The 13,780-nt window shown below is 36.4% G+C and overlaps 1 protein-coding gene across 1 annotated transcript in view; it reads right to left on the bottom strand.

Moving 5' to 3' along the window:
• Nucleotides 1-13,780, bottom strand: part of Tnks (tankyrase) — a 148,735-nt gene that overhangs the window by 18,600 nt on the left and 116,355 nt on the right. Inside the window, exons 18-20 of the mRNA XM_020152882.2 lie at nucleotides 10,004-10,192; nucleotides 7,574-7,811; nucleotides 6,677-6,759 (exon numbers count right to left, since the gene is read on the bottom strand). Coding sequence (XP_020008471.1) covers nucleotides 6,677-6,759; nucleotides 7,574-7,811; nucleotides 10,004-10,192 — 510 coding nt within the window. The remainder of the gene's footprint in view (nucleotides 1-6,676; nucleotides 6,760-7,573; nucleotides 7,812-10,003; nucleotides 10,193-13,780) is intronic.

Here is a 13,780-nt window from a genome sequence, read left to right on the forward strand (position 1 = left end):
TTTTAGCTTAATTGAAATACTCCTTAATTTGCTTTAGTCATTTTGTTTTAGAATTAAAAAGAGAAACAGTACTGTAGAAACACAAAATGATCATTGCTGGATCTCCTTTAGATTACTGAATTCTACCATCTTCTGCAACTTGACAACAGGGAAATTCCAGATCCCAGTATTCGGAAGGTAGTGGAAATGAATGGGAGGGAAAGGGAGAAGTGTTTAATATAATTAAACAGAATGTGGCAAAAATAAGCGGTTTTAGGCAAGCAGATTTTAGACGAAGAGAAAGAAACTCAAGTACTAAGAATTACTTGACCAGGAATACGCTGCCTTAGAAAGTGTTAACGCTCAGATCTGAAGTACTGAGTTAGACTACAGACTACTTTATAGAGAGACAACATAAGAAATGCTAGCTTGGACAAGAAAAGAGAAGGGAGATGATTTTTAAGTTCTCATAAATGCTCAGATTTAACAATCCCTGCTGCCTAATGTATACTCTTTTTTGTACAAACTAGTGGTTTTTAAATTTTGGTTATTCATCCCTGTAGACGGAGATGATTAGTTGGCTCAATTACCTAATACCTTTGTGGGCTAAAGAAACTGTGACTCTACTACCACCCAGTGGCAGTGCTCTGAATGTACAGGATGAGATCTTGGGCAGGAACCTATCAGGAGGACTGAACTTGTCATTTCAAGTCCAGAAGAGGGCCCTGTGACAATCCAAATACTAGTCTACAAGATTAGCCTTTGATTCCCCATCCCCCTTTGGAAAATGGAGACGCCCTTTTACAGAGACATGAGATTTTAAAACATATCAACAGTGTGTTCTACCATTGTACCGGTGTAAGACACTTAAAAAACTGAAAAATTAGGCCTGGGGCTCTGCTGGCTTTTATTGTCAGAGTGAAATATTATATAACAAGTCTCATCATCTCAGTGCAATGAGCATACAGTGCTCATTGTGTGAAGTAATTTACTACACTGCTGTTAAGTGGCCATTTAAGAAATAATTGCTCCATTGCACAAAATGGGCAATTCACTTCTAATCACTCAAAGGAAGTTTTCAGTAGAGCTTTTAAAAAGCATCAATTCTCAAACACACATCCTTGAACAGAGTTCATGAAATAAGAGTATTTCACAAAACAGGAGCCTTTGCATTTTAGCTAGATGGGACTTTAATATAATTTGTGAACTGTATTATTGATATCCTGTCTTTTTCTTCTAAATATTCTAAACTTCTGTCTAAGTAAGGTTGACATAAAAACAGGATCTCATATGTATGTGGCAACTGCAACTCCTAGACTCCTCACACTTTTCTGAATTGATACATATATAGTATACATCTAAAAGAAGGAGAAGAAACTGGGCCAGAAAAAAAAGTCAGTATTTTTGACAATGTTATAGGGAAGAATGGGGAAGTATATTTAATACACTTGTTTTTTATTATAGACTCTCAATCACAAAATGAATACTCCAAATCCAGACCAAACCACCAACAAAAGACCCTGATAAACTAATACCAAGCCATTTAGTTTGGAAAGTAGGGTTGAAAAGTGGGTCTCTTACTCTAAAACGGCTCCCAGAGGATCCTTATTCCCTAGTTTGTGTCCTGATTGAAATCCCCTCCCACTGAGTGTGAACCACACTTCCTGATTCATTCTTCACAAATATAATACAGCAGAAGTCACAGGATATTACTTTTTACTCTAGGTAATAAAAAGATTGTGGCTTCTGCCTTGGCTGCTCACTCTATGGACTGGTGACCCGAGGCAAGCTAGTGCCATGTTGTAGCAGAGAGAATCCATGATTCCCACCTTCTAATATTCACATTCTTGTGCAATCCCCTCTGCTGGAGTGTGGCTTGCCTACTGACTTGCTTCTAACCAAGAAAATATAGCCATGGTGAAAGGATGTTGACTAGCAGACCCTCTCTCTCCTGTGCTGGCTTTGATGCTACATTAGAGGGGCTAACTTAGGCCTTCACTCCAATGCGTGGTAAGGAACTGAATACTTGAGTCTTTAGAATGAGATACAAGCCCTGGTTAGTACCGTGACTGAAGTCTGGTGAGAGACCTTGAAGGAAAAGACATAACTGAGTAGCACACAGACTCTCTCGCTCCACAAAATGTGTGTTTTAAACTGCTGTGTTTGTGGTAATTTGTCAAGCAGCAGCAGATAAGTAATACACATGTCATAAGGTCACCAGGTAGAGAGGCTCATGGGTGAGGGCTCCAGGCCATTCAACAATGTGAGTGAAGTGGGTCTTTACCCTTGCCAGCTGAGTCTCTAGCTGAGACTGCAGACTTGGCTGCCAGCTTGACTGTAACTCCATGAGACCTTGAGCTAGAGGAATCCAACTAAACCATACTTGCATTCTTGCCCCAGGGAAACTGTGAGATAAGAAATTCCTGTTATGTCAAGCCACTAAGTTTTGGAGCAGTTTTTGTTACACAGCAATAATAACATGTCTATGCTGTCGTGCTATTTATCAATTCGATAAACATAAACACATATATTATATTACTGTAATTCCACCCACACATTCATCATCTGTGCATCCAATATTTATTAAGTACTTACTATGTATCAGGCATAGTTCAAAGCACTTTCTATTTACCTTATTACCTCATTTAACCCTCACAATACCCATGAAAGTTCTACTGAAGTCCTTATAAGGAAATTGAGGCTCAGAGAAATCATAAAGAGAGTAGAGTGTAGTTGGGTGTAGAGGGCTCACCTAGCATTTTGACAGGTTTGATACCCAGAACTGTGGAAGGTGAGGGGGGAAGTACAGGGTGTTGACATATAATATCTGTTCAACAAATGTCAGAAGAACTAGATACATAGCCATATCTTTCTGTCCTCTGTTCATATTTTTTAAAAGGGATGATTAGAATACTAAAATAACAAAAAGTAATTTTAGTTGCTTTGAGTTACATGGTAACCAATTTGTTGGAATATTTAAGCAGGCCACTGGAAAACAAACTATGGAATTTAGATTTATGTTTACTCATTCATAGCTCTATAAGATGCTAGAAACATCTTTCTGAAAAATGATCTTTTAATTAACTTTTTTTTTGCAGTATTGGGGTTTGAACTCAGTCTTGTACTTGCTAAGGAGGCGCTCTACCACTTGAGCTGTAACCTCAGCCCTTACCACCACCCCCCACCCCCTTTTAAAAAAAATCTTGACTTAGTTATATTCAGGAAACCACAAGTTTTTTTGGTGACTTATTTATGCCTAGCACACATTAAAATAAAATTCCAATCTTTAGAATAAGGATTATCCATTTATGGGCTAAAATTATCCTGCATATAGAGCAAATGTTACTTCTACTATGGCTGCCTCTTGCTTGTATGATTTGTTCATTTTACCTGGCATGGGGAGAGAAAAATTTTAATTGAAAAGACCTTTCTTTTACTTGGGCTTGAAAAGGCTGCAGGCTAGAACAGAAGTAACAATCATGTTTATAAAAATTTACTTGAGTCCAAGTTTTAATTTAAGAATAAAAATTTTGGCCAGGCATGGTGGCTAAAGCCTGTAATCCTAGCTACTTGGGATGTAGAGATCGGGATGATCATTGTTTGAGGCTAGCTCAGGAAAAAAGTCCCCATTTCAATCAATGGCTGGGTTTGGTGACATGCAAATGTCACCCCAGCTAGCAGGGAAGCACAAAAGGATCACCATCCAGGCTGGCCTAGGCATAAAGTGAGACCCTATTTAAAAAATAACCAATACAAAAAAATGGCTGCTGTAGAGCTTGCTTAGCAAGTGCAAGGTCCTGAGTTTAAACCCCAGTAACACACACACACACACACACAGAATAACAAATTTTTATAGTTGCTTTCTGTGAAAATATTTAAGTCAACTAAAAACACTCACAGTCAACTGTGTCACAGCATATTATGTTCCAGGAATTATAATGTGAATCAAATCAGTTCTTCCCATAGAAAAAGTGTTCTAGGTAGGAAGCGACATTATAAAGTAGGGGCCAGAGTCAGACTGGTATTATATTTAATTAGTTATAAGGGAACTGAATAAACATTATTTAATATAGAACTTGGTAAAATAGCTATATGAAACAAGACAATTTAGTTCAGCAACTTATGAAAGAATAACTGTGAGAAGACAGAGCTGAAACTAAGTTACTCTGAAGGAGGATTTCCTGGGGCCAGAAAAAAAAAAACGTTCTATGCCCCACCCTACTGGGAGAGAACCCCATGAGAGGGACGGGAGGCAATAAGATATTGTAAGTCAAAGTGTCTCAAGAAACAGAATGGTTCCTGGTTTCAGCTAAGCAGAGTAAACGGTACAATGCCTGCACTCTCACTGCTCCTCCACTACACAAATATCATGTCTGTTATCACTTGTTACTGACCTACTACATATAGAATGTTAAGGGCAAGTTATGGGAAGAGCTAACTGAGTTTATTACTTCACAGATGAATTTTAGACAAATAACATCTGCAACTGAAATAAAAATAAACTTGACTTCTTGACAATTGGGCCAGAAGCTAGTTAAACATAGCTCAGTAAAGAAAGGCAATACCATTGGTCAGGAGGAAAGGAACCACATTAGGAAGTATACCTTAGTACAACATATTGATAGGAAAAGGATATAGATATCATTTTCGTCAAAAGAAAATCAATGGAACATTGATTTATTCAGAACAACACTGCGATGAAAAAGAGAACAAAGAAACTGACAAAAACAGAATAAGCTGTCAGAAGAACCCACTGAAGACTGAACTATTAAAGTACTAAAATCAATAAAATGAGGTAACCATGCCACAGGAAATCAGTTGCTGACAGAATATACAATGTAAAGTAAAAAACAAGCCATAAATTATCATGAAAACTTACTGAAAGAGTAGAAACTAAAGCTCTATGCTGGAATTAGGTCTCTTGGTTTATTAAGTGAGGATATGTGTGACATTTCATAATGATTGCAGACATATTTGGGATGAAGGTATAGGACTGTTAGTGTGGTTCCAGCAGAGGAAACGCTTCAAGTAGCTTAAAAACTTTTGGGGAGGAAAGGAAGGAAAATAACTCTTTTACAATATTCTCATGAAAAAATCTCTAATCCAGAAGATGAATAAATGGCAGGAAAAGGAAATTCTTATACATTCTATAAAGTCTTCACCAGCAAATAGAAACCCAGGTGATGCTTCAATAGGACATGTTTTTAAAACTGGTAAAAAAGCACAACATGACTGGGATTTTTAACTATCTGGATATTTATAGGTATTGTATTTTACATGTAAAGAAAGTGAGGGCTAAATGTCTTTTAACTCAGTTTTACACAGCTAGAAACAGGGAGACAATAAACCAGAATGGGGCAAAAGCCAGTGAAGAATTTGGCAACTAGGTCACACAAAAATCTAAAAGTAGGTTTATTTATCCCAAAATAGGGAGAGATTTGTAGAGATGGATAGTTGTTAGGGCAAAGTCCATAGTAGGTCTTAAAAAGATATGAAAACATAAACAGGTATCTTATAGTGGGCTGCATGGTGGCCCTCAAAACAATACGTCTATGTTCTAATCCACAGAGCCTGTGAGTCTTATGGTATTTAGAAAAAGGGTGTTTCCAGATTAATTAAGTTAAAGATCTTGGGATGAGGAGATCATCCAGGAGTTTTAGGCCCTAAAACTTAATGCAAGGGTCTTTAAGGGACAGAGGGACAGACAGCGGCAGAAAGATGGACACAGAGAAGAAGGCAGTGTGAAGACAAAGAGCAGAGATTGAAGTAATGTGGCCAGAAGTTAAGGAAGCTAAAGAGGGCATAGAATACTTTCTCCCCCACAGCCTCTGTAGGGTGTGTAGCTCTGACAACCTTTGATTTCAGTCTTCTGAGGGAATAAATTTCTGTTAGGTGACCAAGTTGGTGGTACTTTGCAGACCTATGAAACTCAACATGTATGTAGATTGGAGGTTAGACTTTTGTGCAAAATGAAGTAAACCTGAAACAAACGGACTAAGCATGAGGGCAGATTTTGGCTTCTGTTACACTCGTTCTTTACACTTGCCCCAAGTTGTAGCAAGTTATCTTTTCCTGCCTTGAGGACTGACAAGATGGTAAAGAAGTGGTTCTCCACCTGGGAGAATGACACAATGATCTTTAAACACCTTCCCATTCTAAGATTCTAGGTACTTCAGCAACACCTATTTTAGACTCAGTACTTCTTATTCAGTATTCAATGCAGACCATGTAAAAGCCTGCAATATTAAGAACACATTATCCTTTATGAAAACAATACAGCAAACAGGAGGATCCCAATTAATAAACTCGACAGTAATGAAATGAATAAATACCAATGCCTTCGGGAAACAAACAAAACCAAAGACAATTCTGAAAACATTCTTTTGAGGTAGTTTCATGTTCTCAATTTGGCAAGTGCTCTACTACTGAGCTACACCCCTCAACCCTCATGGTCCAAGTTTTGACAGGTGTAACAATACAGAGTAAGACTGCTTATAAATATAAAACAAAATCTAATCAAAGACTATCAACTGTTACACAATTTTGGGAAGAAGTATAAAATACTGTGCTTCCTGGCTTCTACAGAAATGTGTTATAGGTTTTAAAATAGCTGCTAAGATGCAAAAAGAAACAACGGATGGAGATTAATGACTCAATATTTAATTAAGAAGATTCAAATATATACAAAAGAGTTTACCTGTTCTGTTTCAAAGATATCCCGAAGGTGTTCAAGGCCAAGGCTTTTTAGGAATTGGCTGATATTCATGTCAAGACCTGCAACTAAAATAGAAACATTAAAATTTCTCAGAAAGAATTTTATGAATCTAAAGGAAGTTTCAGTATCTGTTTAAAGCCATGTCTCTTGACACCCCTGACCTTGTAAGTGATTTTGTGTGACATAAAATAATCCATAATACAAAAATTTAATTCAGGAACTTCAACTTTGAATTTGGTTGAGAAGCAAAAGCAATGTGCTTCATCTTTACACATCAGTAATATTATTAATTTTAATGATATAGTTAGAATACAGAACTAGAATACAGAATTATCTTTTATAACACAGAATACATACTTTATAATCAACATAATATTAATTCTAATATAATAAAAACTATTTTATAGAGGATAGTTTAATGTTTTTAATGAATTAAACATCTAGATGTAACAGCTATTGTTTTAGTTTTCTTTCTTTACATGACCTCTCAGTTTTCTGGTAGAATTTCAGAAGTAAGACTCACTCAGTAGTTCAATAAAATACCATGGTCAGAAATGGAGGTAGTAGAATAGAGTAAACATATAAACAAGAGCAATGCACATAACAAGGAACTTGGCAGCCTTCTGCTGTAAAGCAGTCTTTTTTTTTCCTTTTTCTTTCTTGTTTTGGGACAGGCTTTCCCTATATAGTCCAGGCTGACCACAAACTTCTGATCTTCCTGCCTTAGTCACCCAAGAAGTGTTTCTTATAAGATTTTGTGCATAGGAAATTTAGAGACAGGATATCTGTAGGTGAGTATTTAATAATTACCAATAGAAAAGTGAATCTGTTCCATTAAAAGAAGGTATAAACAAATAAGCATTCACAGGGTACACTCACCTTCTCCTTCCTTCCTTTCTGTACCCGCTGCACCATCCCCTGCATTGGAGGCCCCTCCTACTGCCAACTCTGCTAAAGGGCCAGTAAGGTTATCTATGCTGCTGGCAGCAGAGAGGCAGGAGGGGGTGGATGCTGGTGAGATCAGAGAAGCACTCACGACAGTTGCCTGAGGTTTAAAGCAGGTAGGTAAGGCCTCAGGGGGCATGGCATCTATCAGCAAAGCTCGGATATCGTCAGCCTAAAAATAAGAAAGAAACAAGCACAAAAATACTATATTACAGCTGCTAAGCTTTTTTTTTTTTTTTTTTAACTAAGTACTAAAGGTTTTGAATTTTTTCTTTAATGCATTCTAGGCATGGAGATTGTTTTTTGTTTCAATTGTAACAAAAACCTACAATATGGCTTTGGCTGGGGGAAGGAAGGGTGGCATGGTGACTTAGTTACACAATTGCTACTGAAGGCTAAAGGAAGGGGGACTAGTTTTGTGTAAAATGTTAGTCAACACTAGCATTTGAGACATTATAGAAGGTAGAAAATAATCCTAATAAATTTGAGGATTTGCTAGGGATTAGCTAGGATTTCCATGAAGAACACTGACTCTGCCAATTGAACTGGCTTGCTTCATTTGTTTGGATAAAATAGGAAGGCAGAAATGAACTAAGAAAATAACTGTTCAGTTCTTTGTAAGGAAATATATTCACCCAGAATTTACTAGGTTGGAAATAATACTATTCATCATGCCAACCTTTGACCAGTAAAAGTTTCTCAAAGTAATAAAGCCTCAAGCCAAAGATCAAATACATAGTACTGACAATCAAACATGGTCTCAGAGTAAAGGCAATTCAGAGGTATTGATTTTATTACCTAAAAGCTTAACAAGACCTGTGAGGTGGTAACTGGTGAACTCTTAGCTGGCAGAAAGAGCTTCTAAGAATCTTAAGGGCATTGCCCCACAGCACCTTGACTTGTGATTCAAGTTTGTAGGTGTACCTGATGGGAGTGTATACAACTTGATAGGAAATCCAGATGTTCACAAAGGTACTGCACCAGTTTGGACTAAAAGGGATAGGTAGATCAAAATATAGAAAGGCTCAGGGTTCCCAAATTTGTAGGAACAAGTTGAGAAAGCCATTTAACTGTAAATGTGGGATGATTCAGAGAGCATAGCCAAGAGCTACAGAAAACTACTTCCTGGGAGCAGAACTGGCTATAACCAAGGACCATTCCCTAACTCCAGAGTAAATGGCTCAGATAGCGTGTACCTTTCTGAATTTCAGAATTGCTATTGCACCCCTCTTGGGAGGGGTTCACACCCAAGTTTGAATGTGAGAGAACTGTAATTAATTTGTGGCCAATTGGAGGATGATATAGATTAGAGGTGATCAAAACCTCTTTGTTTTTCCCTTCAAAAAGGTGAGTCTTCTTCCTTATCCCTAAATACAGCTGCCCTCATGGCTTGCTTTGTCCAACCAAATGTGTTGGGGATGACAGCAGTCAGTTCCAGGCTCAGCCTTTAAGAGCAATAGCAGCTTTTGCCTTCCCTCTCTTGAGATGCAACTATCTCATAAAAAGATTCCAGTGAGACTATTGATGAGATGCCATGTGGGGACAGATATGGAGAGGTTCCAGCTTTCTAGCCACCTCTGCCAAGGCCCCAGGCACATGAGTAAAACCATCTTTATGTGAATGTTCCTGCTTCAGCCACAAGGTGTGTATGCAGCTAGCATAGGTCCCTCCTAGCTAACATACAGAAGCATGAGAAATAAGACATTATTATTTTAAGCTACTAAGTAGTTTTGAAATGGCTTCTTACTCAGCAACAGATAAATGAAAACAGAACATAATTTGGAAAGATATTTCTGGCTTAAAAAATAAATTATTTGTGACTATTAGGTAACTCCTGAATTTTCAGAAAGTTCAGGGAAGAAAAAGCAATGTTTAATTTAACAACTAGATATTACCTAGCCACAAAAATTTAATTCCTGGCTTTGAAAATACTCCTACAGTTGCTAATTTACTTTAGATTCTCATTAATTCTACTATATTGACCAGAATGAATTTTTCTATCTCATAGACGCAGATAAATTATCATAAACATTAGTCTACAATAATATGCCACACACCAAAGGTATCTTACTAAATATAATTCTTTGAGGATACAGGCTAAAAATGTGGTTTCCTATGATTCATATCCGCTTCCTCCCCCAAGCTAAGCAGGGCAAGATAATTAAAGCTAACTTACTGCTTAGTTTACTTTAACAGTTTTAAATAATTTAATATAAAAAGTACAACTTCGAAAATTTCAGGAGGAAATTTCTAAGTTGAATAAGTTGAATAAGCACTACTAAAGGTAAATTTGCTGAGTCCCAGAATGTACTACTGTCACTTCTGAAATTCTAACAATACTAAGTATGTGAAATGAGGACTTACTGTTGCCAGATCTAACGGTGTCTGACCCTCTTGGTTCTTCATAGTTGGATCTGCACCATGTGCTAGTAGTAGGGCACACAACTGTGTCCTTCCTTTTTGGGCTGCTTCATGAAGAGGAGTAAATGCCCACTTATCAGTTGCATTTACACATGTGTTGTGTTTTATCAGTAATGCTGCTATGTCGACATGCTGAGAAAAACAAGAGGTTGCAGAGTTAGGAATGAGAGCATTGGGTAAGTATGCATGGTTCCACTGTACATACTCTATTAACAATTCACTCTGCATCTGTGTTCTCACCTTAACAGAAGCTTCTTCTAAAACAATTCCATCCCTCTATCTATACTTTGGACTTTTTTTCTTCCTCCAAAAATCTGAGTTTCACAATTATTCTTTTACCCTGTAATTTTGCATTTCTTTTACAAAAAATCCAGTCTTCTAACATATTCAGATCTATCTTAAAAGCAAATACATAAAATGAACTTGTACTTGATGTGAGGACCTTAGGTCTTTAATTAATGATTTAATGCATCAGTCAAACTTTCACACAAGAATTCTATACCCACTGCTTCTCTTCTAATCCCATTTTTCTTCTAACCTATGGTGATCTGATCTAATTATCAAAATACTCATCTCAAAGATTCTCAATGTCATTTTCTTCAGCCTTTGGGAAAGTAAGATACTAAAACAACATTTTACAAAAAATTAACCTTTGTGTCTAAAATGATTTAGAGGAGAAAAAGTGAGTAGTGGACACCCTAATAACCTGGCATGAGGTGATGAGACCCTAAACTGTGATGCTGAGAGAAGATGACAAAGAGGGACCAAATTTGAAAAAAAATTGAAGGAAGAAATTGGATTTAGAAAAAAAAAGTTCACTACAAAAGAGAATGATACTTATATTTAGGGAGAAGAATAGAAGATTAAAAAAACAAAGGTAGAACTATTAACAGACATTAGGTAGCCAAAGTTTAAGTAGGCATGAAAGGATAAGAAAGATAAGGTTCACTTGGATTATGTGACTTTGGAGGTAAAATATCAATGTGCTGATGCTCTCTAACTGGTTTGAGAGAAAAGGCTGGAGCACAGGGAAGAGGGTATCATTTATTTATTTGCTCATTCTCTCCTACCCACTGATACAACAACAAACATTAGCTGAAACCCAGTACGGTGGCACTGGGGATAGGGACTTTGGGAGAAATATGATATTGAATTAATAGTTCTATCTACTTGATAAATAAGCTAAGAAGTATAGAAAAAAATAATAAGAGGAATAAAGCCAAAAAATAATATTCTGAAAAAAGAGAGAAGTATCCTCTGTGTAGACAAAAGAGGAAATAAGTATAGGAGAATTGTAATGAAGAGAAAGTTTCAAAGGCAGCAGGTTCTCTCAAATAATAAGATCTCAAGATAGCAAAAGGCTTCAGCTTTTTCCTAAAAGTCTTTATAAAATAAGCTTAAGACAATCAATTAGGAATGAAATACTGATTCAATAATTAGGCTTTAAAGAATACCGAAAACAATGTGTACATTTAAAAAACATCTTGATTGCTAGGTTGGTAACCTCTAAAGTACTTTTGCAATTCATTTTAACTCAAATATTCTGTAATTTTGCGTAACTGGCACATTTGCGTCCCTTATGGATAACTGAATCACTTTTGATAATTAATTTGGAAGCACATTATCTGTTAAGAATACATTTCTAATTCATGCTGTTGTTCAATTACTCTATATTGAACTTTCTGAGACTGATGTGAAAACGGAAAGAGACAAGAGATGGGGAAGTCAAAGAAAGATCCCAAGGTGGGATTTAAGAAATGATGTTTTGTATATTCCTTAAATACAGTCTTTTCTGCTCCCTTGAGGATACTCTGAAAAATAACAGGTACCTTTCCTGAGGCAGTACGAAAGGTTTTTAAAAAATAAAATATAAGTATTTACTTATTTTAGGAACTGTAATTTCCAAAAGCAAAATGAAGAAAATTTATCCTAAAAGGAAAGTATAGATTAGTCAACTCCCAAGAAAAGCTTCCCATTGCTGACAAAGGAAAAGAAAAGAAAAAAAAGGCAGCATAATCGGATTAGCGCTTCTACGAACAGACTATATTTATGATTTGTGATCCTTTTGGGATATTGAGATTACAAAATTAATTTTATAGTTTAATTATTTCTAGACTTCCCAACATGAAAGATGAAAAGAGAGATCACATCTTTGGTAGGATCAAAATCACTTAAAATGAAATAAAACCCAGTAATTTATCTCCCTTAATCAAAGGATACTGTGTTAGAAAAAGCAATTTTTGCTCAGTTAATCCAAAAGCACAGAATAATTTTGACCTTTCTCCCAAGTAAGGGTATAAGATCTTTATGTTTCTGATGATTAATTTTATTCTACTCCAATGTTCACTAGCAGAATAATATAATTTGGCAGACTTATTTGTATAGACTTCCAAAATTAGATAGTTTAAGGAAAATTACGAGTTCATATATGTATGTATATAAAATGAATTGTATATCCAACATATATTATTAAACTTTCTTTATACTGAACTTATAGCTTATGCTTAGAGAAACCAATTACATGCTTGTTAAATTTGCTGACAAATGTCTAAAAGAGCAACAAATAGGAAGGAGTATATTACTATTCAAGTAGACTAAAAACACAATTCTTGAGCTCTTTAATTCTTTTAAGTAGTTATACTACTGGGGCAAAAAAATACAGTAACTGAAAATTAAGGCTGACAAAGGCAATAAATATGCTGCAGCTCAGCTCTATTCACCACAGAACAGCAAAGGGGGAACTGGAAGGTCTAGAAATGTTTCCAGGAGAAAGAGCCAACTTAACAGGTTTTTCAGAACCCAGTTGCAACCGAAAATGCTTTAAATGACAAATACAACATAACAAGGCCGGGAAGGCTTTATCTTAATTTTAGAAAGGTGGAAGTAGGGAGAAGGGAAATGTGTTTCGGCTTACTAGCACAGGGTCTTTATTACAAGGTCAGGAATACCCCGAGTACAATATGTTTTAGGGAAAGCATTGGAAAATGAAAAACTCGAGAGAGAAAACTAACAAGCCAATTGATTTATTCTGAAAACAGAAAATTACATTGCTTTTGTGGTGACAAATGTTAATTCTTTATATTGATTGAAGAGAAATTAACCGTCCAAGTGTTTAACAGTACATTAAAAAATACAAGGCATTCTAATACAAAGAACCCTAAACAAAATAAGGCACACTGCCATTAATACCAACTTTCACAAAACTTGTAACTTTTATTTAAGCTTCTTAAAGTTTGCCTTCCTCCATTTGGAAAAACTGAGGTGGCCAGCCCTTTTTATATAACAAAGGCCCAAAGACACACAGAGTCGACTGAGCTCTCTAGGGAAAAAAAGAAAACGCAAATATGCACCAGGGGATAATCACCAATAAATAAATACATAAGGAAATTATGTATTTTCACAAAAATCTCATATAGTTCTTTTATTGTGTGTGTGGGACTGGAGTTTGAATACAGGGCTTCAGGCTTGCAAAGCAGGAGCTATGCTGCTTGAGTCACGCTTCCAACCCATTTGCTTTGGCTATTTTGGAGATTGGGATGTCGTGAAAGTGCAGTATTTGCCTGGGCTGGTCTGGAACCTCGGTCCTCCTGAACTCAGTCTCCCAAATAACTAGGATTGTGTCTGGTTTCTTCTTTTATTTCCAGACTAGTCAAGTAATCTCTGTCTACTTAATACTGATGTTGACCTGGTCCAACATGGATTATCCCTCAGACTGTGAGA

The sequence above is a fragment of the Castor canadensis genome, chromosome 14, assembly GCF_047511655.1.
Source record: "Castor canadensis chromosome 14, mCasCan1.hap1v2, whole genome shotgun sequence".
Lineage (NCBI taxonomy): Eukaryota > Metazoa > Chordata > Mammalia > Rodentia > Castoridae > Castor > Castor canadensis.